Here is a 13,967-nt window from a genome sequence, read left to right on the forward strand (position 1 = left end):
CAGAATTCACCTTGATACAAAAACTCTCATGACTTCCTGCAAGCATTCATATCAACTCAGAGATTTGGGGAGACTTGAAATCGGAAATGCTGTAGTGCCAACTAAGATAGGCAAATAATACGAACCTTTACAAGCCTGATTAGTCAAGGAAAAACAATTTTATCTGCCACTCAATTTATAAGAGAAGAGGAGGCACTGGCCTTTAGGCATGACTAGACAAGGTCCCGTAAGCATTAAAAATATAGCTACTCTAGGCCCAAGTAGCATAGTGTACTGAATTAGCTTCCAACCCTAACTAATCCTGCTACTGTCAGGAAGGAAAGTAGTTTCGTGGCTGAAGGCTAATACACCCCAGCTATAATAAGGACATTTGCACTTTGATATAATGATTTTATATAATTTAATTTGTATAACTAGTGCTGTAAGTCATTCCAAAAGCAGGGGGTTGAACCAGATGACTGCAAGAGGTCCCTTCCAGCCTGCTTTTCTTTTATTCTATGCCGCTGCCAACCAGGAAAGAAACACTCAAACTCAGGATCCCAATTAGAGAGAGAACTGCCCAGTTACTCAGCAATCAAGAGAAGACCCTGCAGAACCCGTTACCAATCCCTCTCCTCCACACCCTGCACAACAACCCTCTTCGCCCAACTGTCTCCTTGATTTCATAGCTTCCCCCACAGGCCGTGCTGAACTCAGCATGTCTACGCTGCCGTCAGAGGTGTGACTGAAGCTCATTTAAACACTCCCAAACTAGCCAGCCTAGAGTCCAACAGCAAGTTGCAAAGCCAGCCCAGGACCTTGGGTAATTAATTACTGGGGCTTCTAGCCCAGGCTATGCCAGCAATCCCCAAGCTTACTAGCTTAAAGTTCACTGCTCATGTGGATTTGCCTGAGCTATCACACCTTTGCTTTTAGGAGACAGTTTTTCTACACTTCCTGGAGTAGCAAAAGGACTCCCAACCTGTCAGTTTTCACATGAAGCTGGGTAGCTCACAGGGACAGGCAAAGTCTTTGAACCTCACCTGTACTCACCTAGGTGCAGTTCAAATGTTACCTTTAGTCTGAAGAAAAACAGAAAACATTGGCCTCGTTGCTTTTTGGAGAAAGAAAAGTGTAAAATGCAAAATTTAGAAAATGGTCACGCCAGTAAAAATATATATATACAGACATGCTTATGGAGAGACACAGAGAGACGACACTAAGGGAGAGCACAGACAGCAACATAAGGCAAGACATCTTTCAGTTTTCCATTTTTCTTCTTTTGATATTAGAGAAACTGTTCCCCTATGGTATCATAAACTGCTTTTCTATGCTAGGATTTAGACCCCGCACCTGTACTTGTCACAAGTCCCTCTCTGCAGCAGAGCATGAACAGGCCAAAAAGATGCAACACAGAAGAAGGCATGCTGTCCTCCTTGCCAATGTAATCACCGGACTGATATTTCCCCACTTAGTTCCCCTGAGACACAGAAATCTGGTCTCTGTGTTAAGATCTTAAACACAGTTTTGATTTTTGAAACATTACCCATTCATTCTCTTCTGATCCCTTAGTCACTTCAAGCCCAATTCTGTGTTTGACACTACACCAACCAAAACCACTGCATATTGGAAGCAACCCAGTTTTCCCTCTTACAGCTTTTTAACCCTAGGAAAACATGCAAGCCCCAAGGAGTAACTGATGAGCTAAGATGACACGTCTGTGTGCTTTCTATGCAATACCTGGCCCAAAGCAGGGAATCTGAAACCCACACCAATAATGTCAAGACCTGCCAAAGCAAGCAGGTGACCTACTTTCTCAGTTCCTTTCTTCGCAGCAGAGACCCCCTCTGATACTACAGGCTGCCAACATACACAGAACAGCAAGTCCTAAAACTTAAGTAATAAATTAAGATTTTTTCCAACTGGGAAACAGCCTTTTCTGCTATGTTGGTCATAAAAGCCCTACAGCAATAGCTGTGAAAATGTGTCCATGAAGAGATTATGCTTACTGAAGGTTAGCCAAATATCCTCTTTATTCCTCAGGTTCAACACTGCTTTGACTACCATCTATAAATTTTAATGCATGACAAACAGAAGTAAAAGCAGCTAGTTTGCTAACATTATTAAAATACTTCAACAAGACAAAAAATTGTAACAGATGAACAAGGTGTGTGCATACTTGGTTGATTAAATAGAATATATGAAACATGTCCAATGGGCGCCCAGTGCCCATGATAAACCATGGGGCATTTGTGAAACTCAAGTGTGTACATAACCCCTGCCCCCTTACACACACACACACACACACACACACACACAAATAAAGCCACAAATCAACCAAGCTAAATATTTATTTCTAAAATTAGAAATAAGTAAAAATTCAAAGAGTAAGAATTGATCTTCGGGTTCAATATGCCATTTGTTATAGCAAGCAGGTCATTAAAACCAATGAAGGGAAGGGAGCTGCTCTGTCTCAGATGTTACAACTGTGGAAACACAATCCAGGTATAAAGTTTTTTCACAGCTCCCATAAAACAGGCAATTATTGACCACACTCAATACAGTGTTTGATGCACTGCATTTTCCATTTCATTTCCTTACATTATTTCCTATGAGAACTCAAGTAAAGGACAGTAATTTGGAACTAAACTTCTAAAGAGGTGAATTTTCAATTAACCCTCTTTCGAGGAAATTAATTGGTCAAAGGGCTGAAACTGTTTCAGTAAAATCTCCATGAGGACTTCAACCAAGAAGCACAAAAGGTCCTAAATTAGCCACAGTTGAACCTTCTCTGGAAAAGCATGTAAAAATGCAATTAATAAATGACTACACACCAGGAAGATAGACCCCTTAAATGACTGGGCATTACCAATAGCATAAAAAAAGAAGAGGATGCAACATCTCCTTCAGGAGCAGTGAGCCTCCAGCACCTCCTACACTGCTTCCACTGCTCTGCCCTCCCTGATACCAGAGCTAGGAAATGGGAAGGTGCAGAGTGCCGGGGTTCAGAGAGAAGGGGGAGAGGCACTTTTTATGATGTGGTAATGGCCTGTTATGCCTGCGGTCACTACTAGAAAACTGGACTGTGTATGTCCTGGATTCAGTGAGTAAACACCCAGGCTGCCTATACACATGCTCAGGGGTGAGGGGAGGCGCATTGAGGGGTGGGGGGGTGTATTTTACTTAAAGCAGTTCTCAGAGAGCTGCTGTAATTAAAATGGCTCGCTGGTCACATGTATTAAGCCCCCACATGTTTAAAAACAGCTGCAGGATGCTTCATCTAAACCTCACTTTGACGAGGTTTAGGTAATGCACCCCCCTGGCCATTTTAAAATATACAGGGGCTTAAATACATGTAACAGTGGAACAACACTGAACCGTTCTAATTAGAACATGAACAAGAATGTGTATAGGAAGCCCCAGTGACCAAGTCTGGCCCACAAAGAGGTCAGATCCGGCCTGCAGAGATCTGTTTCAAGAAGCTAAACCATGCTGCCTCTCTGCCCTGCTCTCTTCCACTGCAAAGCAGGCTCTGCAGTGTTTGAGCTTACCCTTGCTGCAGAGGGGCTGGGAATCAGGCAACCAGCCACTCAGAAGGGAAGGATGGGGCAGGGGCTTCCGTCTCGCAGCAACAGCTGTGTTGTAAGCTCTAGCCTGTGCCAGCAAAAAAGACTGCCGACCCTTGCTCTAAAATTACAGGTTTGTGTATCTATAGATGAATCTAGTAAAAATTCACAAAGTGGCCAGGCAGATTTTTACAGAACAGAGGGGACAAATAGGTACTACAGCAGACTGAACCTTTACAATAGTCAGATAAACAATCATTGAACTTCTAACTTAAGAGGCACAGAACACAATAATTAGGTCTATACCATACAGTGGTTATTCACACTCACATAACAGCCTAATACTTGCATTAATACAGGCAACTCAAGCCACCTGTTAATCTCTGACTACTATGAATTTGTATTACATTTCTTTGAATTTTTCCCTTCTCTTTTCTTGGAGAAAAGTTTACTAATAGCATGTATAATACTGGTAATGGGATTATATTTCCTTTTCCACTTTTATATATGCTGTGCAGCTTATGTCTTGTAAATAAAGTGTCAGTGTCATCACTTGATATACTTTGTTTGCATAAGGTACATCTCAGAATCAGTAGCTTTAATAGATAAACAATATGGATTCATTTGCATTCAGACTCAACCACAGGATACATGGAAAAGGGATATCCTAACTCAAAAAGGTTCCAAGGGTTTTTTTGGTCACACAGGCAAACAAAGCAGCCAAAATACTAAAGAATCCAAGAAGGGGCCAACTAAAATTTTAATTATAGAAATATATATACAAGAAGAAAGGCCTCAGTATGTGACAGACGGCTGTTTAGAATGGAAAGTGTAACGACACTAAGCATAAGAAAGGCTGCTTGCAGACATGAAAAAAATAAAAACAAAAAATGGCGCTTTACTTCAAACTCGGCATGCTCCCACGCCAAGCCCAGCGCATGCCCAGAAGAGGCAGTGTGTTAGCTGCACCCGGCTTTCCCAATGTGTATAGACTGGGTGTTTTAATGGGGTTTTCTTGGTACTTTTAACTAACAGCTAATTGAATCAGCTTTAGATAAAAGCACCAAAAAGGCCTGCTCAAGTGCCTGATTTATACAGACACTGTGGAGCTGCGTTAAAGTAACTCGCTGCTTCCGGTAAGGCATGTTTTGGGGGTTTTTTTTGTTCCCCCACATCCATCAGCGCCCAGAATGCAGTAACGGATACAAGTATACTTGTAGACATGAAATTTGTCTCAACACATTATATTTTCCTGTAATATGTGCCCAACATTTAACCTCAAGAATTAAAGTTCAAAGGCTGATTTTAATAAAAGGCAGTTTATTGTACTTTAATACTATTCCCATAATTATATGCAATCAGCAAGAGAGACAACTGGCAGGCTTAGTTACATGCAAAAAGTATGTAAATTGGCACATTTGTCCTAATGCAATATGAAATCATCGTCTGCAAATTTAAAAATCATAATTATAATCCACAACCAAAATCAAGATATGCAATCAGTTTCTCTGTGGGATTTTGTGTACACCAAATAGTTAAGAAAATTCCTTGAGAAAAGTTCCTTAAGATCTAACACCTTAAACCCAATCCTACAACCCTTTTAATATTTCTTATACACTTAATCCAAACAAAATAAAGAAAAGTTTAACTAAACTTCACACCAGACAACATGAAACATTAACTGAAATATGTCAAACTGATCTGCTAAACATGCCATGAAGATTCTTGAACTTAGAGAAAAAAAAACCCCTGGTTCGCTAGCTTCAGTGTTGCCGAACTTTTTAATGAAATGTTATTTGTAGCAAGCCTTTACAAATTCAGTGCTGTATTATCATCTGATTACCTTGCTTACTATCCCTACTTCTCTTAAATGGCAATTGTCAAGAGCCTCACTTTGACTGCTTTTGAGACTGCACGGTAATTCAATGTTTTCAAGAAATAAGATAACATACGTGCGATCATATAAACCTGATCAGGAGAGATGTAACTGATAAATCTCAGGTTTACATAAAATGAATTGTATGGGTCATAGGAAATTTGAAACTGTTAATAATTAGAGTACAAAGATTTGGCAACTTTTTATATACTTGAAAGTTAATTATTTTAAAGAAAGGAAAAGGCATAAGCTCTTGGGATAAATGAATTCTAAATAATGTGATTTTTCTGTACAGTCTATTTTAAACATGGGGTCATGGCAATGATTCTTTTTAGGAGTCATGGTTTCTTACACCAGGTCCAGTAATTAACAGAGAAATATAAAAATAATTATGCAATTAAGTGTCCTAAAGAGTAAAGTTAAGCTAACTTACCAAGTTGTGAGACTGAGGAAAAGCATATTTTGTAAGGACTTCAAATATATCTCTTCTACTATGACCTTCTTGTTTCAGTGCAAACCGTAGATTTCTCATATCCTAAAATGAGAAAAATTACTTTTTAAAATTCATTAAGGTACTCTGCAAGTACATTCTGAATACTTTCTACATAACATATGCAAAAAAGATACAAAACCATTCAGTTTAGGCCCTCCACCTTATACTATGGGTTAGGAATTCTTTATTTGTAAATAAGAAATTTTATAAGATGATAGCTAACATGTAATAGGAAAGAAGAGTTTTACCCAAATACATACTGCTGCTCTTCCTCTACTTTGGCTGTAAGCCATATGAAGTGACAGTTTTTGATTCACTAGCAAGTCTCATGGGTTACTGACTACGTGTGGGTTGGGAGTTACTCTGCGCTTCCAATGCGAATACTCTGCCAACAATCTGTCTAGACTACATTGTCCCCAGCCATTTTCTCTTGACTAACATTGAAATTAAGAAATCTGTACATGTAACTGCTGAGAACAAAGTCTGTGGCATAGATATTCCAGTCCAGGCTTACACAAGGGTCTTGGATTACCAAAAAAAATCCTCCTAAACCCATGTTTTCTGTAGCATTCTGTATAGCCAACATTCTTATGAGGAAAAAAAAGTTTTGCAAGTCAGTATATGCCTCTAAAGATAAGACCCCTTTACTGGCAATGAAAGTCAATACAGTAACTAAGTGACCCTTTTTAAAAGGTACTTGATGGGTCTTTTAAAAAGTACACAATAACAGACAACTGACTTTTAGGGTCCATAAAATAAAAGAATTATAGGTACAAGGAGCGATTAAAGCCCAAACAGTACCAAACTATACAAAATACAAAATCTTTTGCCTAATGTTACAAAACACTATTCAACTCATTTGGACACAGAAGAACCCTTTTATGTACATTATTTTCTTGGACAATTCAAAAAAGCTGCCTGTAAGATTCTTCTTGCAGGATAATGAGCAAATAAGGCAATTTGGGCCTTAAGTACATTTAGGCTGTACTACTACAGATTCAGGCAAGCAAGCAGCAAAAAGAAAAAAAATCTCTTGGATCTAATGCAGTTGTGCCTAATTCTAGAAAATATAAATGAAGGGCATAAGTGAGAAGTAGGACTTCTCCCTTTATTGAATTCTTGCAAGTCTTACTTTACAAGTTATATCTAGTCCATAGGAATTCTCGCCTCTACTTGAAGCTCCTCCCATTTTTTCAATCCTTGAAATTACACCCAAAGGAACATCCAATATCACAATTGACTCCTGTAGGGAAGAAATAAATATGAAAAGTTTGTACCTTAGTTTCACACAGATTTCAGTTGTGATTAAAAGTAAAACAAGAAAAGGTGTTTCTTGCTTTAACCTTTCAATGTGAAGCCCACACTGACTTGATGACATCCTCCCTTCTCCAGTATCACTACGTCAGTGCATATCAATTACAAACTAAGAAACTAACTTCTCAAGATATTTAAATCAGGAAAATGTTTTTCATTTGTCCAGGTGTACTATAGTTACTGTTATCGAAAGACTATTCACCAAATTTTGTTCCTGAACATGTCAGACAGCAATTCACTAGGAAAGTGAAATGAGATTGTCAGATACGTTAGCAGAGGTGTATATCCTATATGAGTTAACTAAAAAGCTACATAGCAGCTCAATTATTCTAATCTTTAAAATAAACAGCTGGACAGATACTTGAGAAAAGTAAAACTAACATATAGTTTTCATCTTACAGAGGCATAACCAAGCACAAACTGAGGGAACTTCACCTGACGGTGGTAGCGCTTTATTTATTAAGATTTTTACAATTAAATCACATAATTATTAAACCCTAGAACTGTTTAGCTATATTAATTGAACACCACTCTAGGCTAAAACACAATCTTTATAATATAAAAATAACAATATCTTTTCATTAAATCCTCTAAAGAAATAAGTTACTCCTCTATTCACAGTTTAAAAAATACTGTTTTATAAATTAACATAGCAGAGCGATACACCTACCATTTTTGTATCTAAATATTGCCAAGCTTTCACCATCAAATCAAACAGGTAAGATCACAATCTCTGTTTAGGAACTTAAAACCTTAAATTTGATAACAAGTTATGCAAAAGAGCAGCCTATGAATTTTATACTGCTTCACCCACCTATATTTTCTGCAACAAGGGTGGGCAATCTGCAGCACAAGTGCCACATGCAACAGTCTTGTTTGACATAGCAGGGAGCAGGAAGAACAGTGGCAGATAGGAGAAATCATAGCAATGGATCGGACAAGGGCAGGGGAATCAGAGTGGTACTGCTTACCCTGTGCATGCCTGCCAAAAAGACTGGCCCCCCCGCACTGTTCTATAACAGCCACTGCTATTCAGTAGGGCAAGATAATTCTAATTATGCTTAAATGTTACTAGTCTTCAAATCATTCCATTTTCATACTATTTATCTCTTCCTAATTGTAGTTACAAGGAAAATCTTGTTTTTGTAGAAAACTGTAACTGTCTCAATCACAAGAGTAACAATGGGAAGTGTTGTTGCATCATGTTATGTTACTATCCACACCCAAAAAAATACTGAGAAGTATAAGCCAGTCACTGAAATTCAGTGCATTTACTTATGTGTTTTTATTATAGTTAAAATGAATAACTTTTACTTTTGGAGGATTACTTAGAGGCAGAGAAGGCAATTATTGTTTCAATTATTACACACTGCTTTGAAGTCTCCCGTGCAGTTCCATCAATGCCTCTGTGGGGCAGGGGGCCAAAGTTGAACAGAGTGAAATAAGAAAAAGTGACCAAAATTGGAACCAAATGCAATTGGGTTTATTTTTTTATGGGGTTTATTTTGGTTAAGATTTGCCTTTGTGACTACTTGGAAAGCAATTTGTTTCATGTAAGCCAATTAGGCAACCATCGATTAGCAACTCCATAGACCTATGCAGGATTGTAGCCAGGTGACAGACAACTGTATCTCACTGCCATCCCCAGTTATGCAGAGCGGATGTGTGTGTAAACACTTTCACAATTACTCACTTTTTCCACACTTCTTAAGTAGAGCCTATAGTTTGTGATGTACACTCTTCCTTTAATGGGACCATTGAATGGACACATGTAGATAACTTCTTTATCTATAAAAGAAACACAGTATTAACTTCTAATTAATGTTTAAGATAAAGGGCAATATTAGTAAACAGCAAGATAAGAACAACTATTCTCATAAGAAGAGAGATTGGCAGGCAGGAAAAACTTTAGTCACATAAATTTAAAACATTGTCCATTTGAAATCCAATCTTCTAGGGCAGAAAAAACCATGAAAAGTTTCAGACTCCATATTTGCCCCAATTCCACTAGTTGATTTCCACAGAATTATGCTTACATTTGTGTTTTAAATTTCTTGGGGCTACGTGAGAAGTGACTGACTTTTAATTCTTTCTTATGGCTACTGAATTGCTCTACTTTCAAGTTTCACAGTGAAAACATTCTTAAATATTAACTGGTTTATCTTTCAACAGTCTGCCTTCTTCCAAGTTCAAATCTAGATCTCTTGTAAGGTTGGAAGGAGACTCATTAATGAGTTCCACTAACAAACCCCATTTGGTTCCACTCACCGGAACAAAACTAAAAAACAAAGCCCACCCTGGTCATAAATCAGACTGTAATGCAAGTAGCTAGACCCCAAAACACACACTAGAACACAGCAGTACCAACCCTAATAAGCCTTGATCTACATCATAAAAAGACCACATATATAGCAAACTGCTCTTAAAAAGATTCTACTATAAAACTTTTCTGAAGTTTTACTTTAGCTGTTATAACTGTTTCCATTCAAAAGATCCAGTTATACTTTTCTCCCTACTTATTCCTCTGCCCTTAAGTCCTGATCCATTACCCCCATCCAGTATCCCTACTCCTTCACAGTACCCTCCATATAGGGAAAGTGAGGAGGACCATGCTTGTTGCCCCTCCAGCAGACTTCATTTGCCCATATTAAGAAACCCAGGAAATCCCCCATAAACAACAGCTTTGTTTAAAAAAAAGCTAAGGTTGCTCATATGCAATGCCCATCCAATGCATCCCTTGAAGCAAAGAACATCAAACTAGAAAGACCTCTTATGTGCACCTGAACACCCACGTAGCACATTTCCACTGACAGCAGCAGACTCCACACAGAGCAGCCGTCTGTCTCCAACAGATAAGGCAGCCCTGCACACAATACATTAATCTTCCTCATACTGGGACACAAAACTAAGTCTCCTATTTCTCTAACACAACACCACACACTTAACCAGTGTGCTCTTACTAATCCTGACTTGTTAGTGTTGCCAAGGTAGCACATTACTATAGGAGAGATTGATGTGTTATGTGCAGTATGTTTCATTATCTACTGGAAGCATAAGCAAACTGGGGGGTCTTGTCACCAGACATGTGCTATATGTGCAATAAATTATGATTAATAAGCAACTCTTAATGGGGCATTTCCTTGTATGCGAGTCTGCCTTGGATTAAACGTTACATAACACTGATTGGCTTTAAAAAAAAATTAGTGATTTTTCCCATAAATAAGCTTTCCCCAGTAGCCCAACCCAATTATGCAACACTGCAGGGGTAAATCTACACATAGGTGGGCAGACTTCTCCTTTAACATGCAGTATTTTAGATGGTTCAATGATAACCTTATACCTGTAATTCTGGTTTCTCCTGGTAGACGAGGTATTTCCTCATTTTGTTCCCAGTTAGTTCCATCTTTTGGGGTCTAAAGAAAAAATTGCATCAAAACTGGAAGGCTCTTCACTGGGCACCATCACTTCAAATCATACTTGTGCAAACTTTCATAAAAATATAGGAGTCAGTAAATGAAGAAAGGATTTTAAGGGCAGGAATTTATAAAAAAAAAAAATGCAAGGAAAGAAGGACAAAAGTAAAGGTTTTTTGGCTACATGTGTTACTAAAGAAACATTAAAAATAATCTTCACATTTAATCTGAATATAAATTTCTATAGCACCAAGACAGAGCAAGGTGTGCATGTGTGTATGTATATAGCCCTTAACTTGTAACTGAAAAGTGGAGTTGGGATTTCTCTCTCAAACTGAGCCAGCTATATGCAGCTAGATGTAACTTGTTTGGTTAATCTAGGAATTTTTCTTCTTAAAAAACAGCTAAACAGTAACAAAATAGCATTTTCCAATATTAGAAGAAGTGAACAATTATGTAACCATACACCAGGAAGGACTGTAAGGTACTAGATTAAAAAAACCAAACCAAACAAACAAAACCCTTGAGATAAAATCTTCTGATCCACCAACATGTGAACACAGTCTTACAACTCTGAACAATGGATTGTATTTAAATTATGACAATAGAAGTAATTAAATTTTTTTCTTGACTGTATAACTCAATATAAATACAGTTTTGGGCTCAAGAACATGAAAAGCTAATGCCCCCGAGACATGCGATTTAAAAGTGAAAAAATAAATGGCACTCACCCTTTTAACTGAGGAGCTTTCCAGGGAGTTGGAATTATATTTAGGTGTCGATGATGAAGCCATACTGGGGATCTGATGAGAAAGCAGATATCGGAGACAAATTTCAGTTAGATTGGATACATCAGAACACAGCTCTCCAATTTGCAAAAATGGGAGTTAAGATTTTGAAATGCCTAAAAATCAAATGCTTGATTACAATTAGAAGGCAGGGTAGATTTGTACTTTGCAGACTAACTAAATCAGAGAAATTTTAGCATTCATAAGCAGTGGCTTACTTCATCAGATGCTGTGAAGGGACTGAAGAACAGCACCTCTACTCAGATAATCATATTTTTAAAGCAACCGAGTACAACAGGTCTCAATCCCAGCTATTCCTCCCCCTCCCCCTTCAATTCACAAACTGGGATTCTTCATGTTAAGTTTTACATGTTTAAAATCCTATGGAGTTTTGGAATCAACAAAAAAGTCATAATACTTAAAATAATGATTTCTGCCACATACAGACACAGCCTAGGAACCCAGTTTACTTAGAATATTTATTTACATTAAAAAACCCAAAACTTTCATTTAGGCAAAATGGTGACAAAATTAAAAGAAATTACAGCTTCTGACACTAACATTAGTGTACTCAGAACAGTTTTAGGGAAGCTAAGAGAAACAGTGAGAAGACGGGGGAAACAATCTGAGTTTATAAGCACTTTCAAGAGTTAAACAATGAAACTTCAATGAGCCCAACAGCAGAGGGAGTTTGCCACCACTTTCTTGATCTCTATAGCCTTGATGCATTGAAATGAAGAGGCAGGGTTTTTTTATTTCAAGTTCAAAAAGCTGCTTTTGATTAAATACTGAACTACACCATTCCGGATTAGCAAGCAAGCAAGCTTCAGTCCGTTTGCTGATTTTACTTTATGAGCAGAGGCACAAGTCTATTTTCCAGAAATGACTGCCAGTTATACTTCCCTTTCATTAGCAGGGCACTCTTCATCCAGCTCACTTACTGATTTGCAGCAGCCCTGTGAAAAGTTCTGCGGTGCCATCTGATTTAAACCAACAAGAAGTGCAAGATCTTTCTTACTGCAATCCTAACTGAAAAGACTACATTTAGAAATAAGCACCGTTGCCCTTTCCCTTCAGAATTTTGTAAATCTCTCTTTATACAATGTACCAAGTGGCGAGTCTACCTTTGCTCCTGCACAACAGTATGAACAGACACCAGTACTAACAACCATCTTGAACTGTGAAAACAAACTTGCTTTGAAACCCCTGGGTTGTTCAAGGAAGTGTTTCACTGTTAGGGAGTTTTTTTTATAATTTCTATTTTGTAGTTGGTCTGTGTAATGAGTGCATAACAGCAAGGCAAATGTGAGTAGCCCGATATTCAGTTTACTTAAGTCTACTTCTGATATCCTGCCATGACCCAGCTTAGCAAATATAGCAGAAAGCAGAAACACCCCTTTAGAGAACAGCACAAATCTATTTATATTCCAGCTGGAAACATGAGCAATAAAGAATCTGTGATGCAGCACATTAAGTTGCTAGGATGACCGTCATACTGAAGCATCATTTCCTGTCTAGATCTTTTTCAGGCTCAACTTTCTCCAAAAATTCACCTTTATTGAAGCTTAGGAGTTTGAGCTCAGCTAGCTGAATGTAGCTTTGATTTTCACTAGAATTCAAAAAATAATCCTTACTTTTGCACTCAAGAAACTGCTTTGCTTTAAAACACAACTCATGGAGTCCCAAACAGGAAATAGTGCTTTTGCCATATTTCATATGCAGTCACTTGAATTGTGGTATCCCCTTTCTGCTACCTATATTAAAAGGATCCTCTACACATAACAAGGGGGAATCTAGTTTTATCAATTTTATAGGCTCAGACGAAAAACACGTTTCACAATTTTTCCACTACATCTTTCAGAGTATAGGAAATTCTGAACAAATGTAATGTTTTCCTTAGTTGTAATGCTAACTTGTGTCACCTGTATGTATTTGAACACCAAATATTCAAGTGGTTGAAGAATTAATTTCTTTGAATGCTGAAGCTATCCTTCATGTTGAAGAGCTTTTTGTATTTGTTCTTAGTTTGAGTTCTATTTTAATTATAATAATGTGAAAGTATTCATTATTCATTAATATTCAGGTATATTTACTGAAATATTATTTTTTTTTTTTTTAATATCCTTTTGTGGAAACACATTTTTTAAAAATAAATGCCCTAGTAGAATGGAGACTAGAGTTACAAAAAATGGATAATGTGTACTCTGCACGTGAGGATGCGAGTGCAGCATATGTTGGACATACTAGCAAAATGAGAACTATATCGTCCAGGTATCAACAGCAGTCAAGCCACAGTGGAATGGGCTGCAGTATAGGCTGTACAAGATCACCAGGATCCCAAGTACCTCCCTAGCCCAGAGTGGAGGGTTGCTTAGTGAGTTTTGGCAAGCTGTCAAAGGCCGCAAGGCCTGCCCTTGACAGGTGCCCCGCCTCCTGGTCACCATCTTGAGACTGGAAGTTCCACCCCCTAATCCCTGACCTTTGCCACCAGAAGTCCCTACCCTTGCCCCCAGAAGTACTCTTTTTGGGATGGGTTTT

The 13,967-nt window shown here is 38.1% G+C and overlaps 1 protein-coding gene across 5 annotated transcripts in view; it reads right to left on the reverse strand.

Moving 5' to 3' along the window:
- MTM1 (myotubularin 1) overlaps positions 1-13,967 on the reverse strand; it is a 60,403-nt gene that overhangs the window by 18,611 nt on the left and 27,825 nt on the right. For all 5 annotated transcript variants that reach the window (XM_025205354.1, XM_006024644.3, XM_014520388.2 and 2 more), the window contains exons 2-6: positions 11,373-11,444; positions 10,569-10,641; positions 8,922-9,016; positions 7,047-7,157; positions 5,855-5,956 (exon numbers count right to left, since the gene is read on the reverse strand). In XM_025205354.1, coding sequence (XP_025061139.1) covers positions 5,855-5,956; positions 7,047-7,157; positions 8,922-9,016; positions 10,569-10,641; positions 11,373-11,444 — 453 coding nt within the window. The remainder of the gene's footprint in view (positions 1-5,854; positions 5,957-7,046; positions 7,158-8,921; positions 9,017-10,568; positions 10,642-11,372; positions 11,445-13,967) is intronic.

This window comes from Alligator sinensis, unplaced genomic scaffold (genome assembly GCF_000455745.1).
Source record: "Alligator sinensis unplaced genomic scaffold, ASM45574v1 scaffold207_1, whole genome shotgun sequence".
Taxonomy (NCBI): Eukaryota; Metazoa; Chordata; order Crocodylia; family Alligatoridae; genus Alligator; species Alligator sinensis.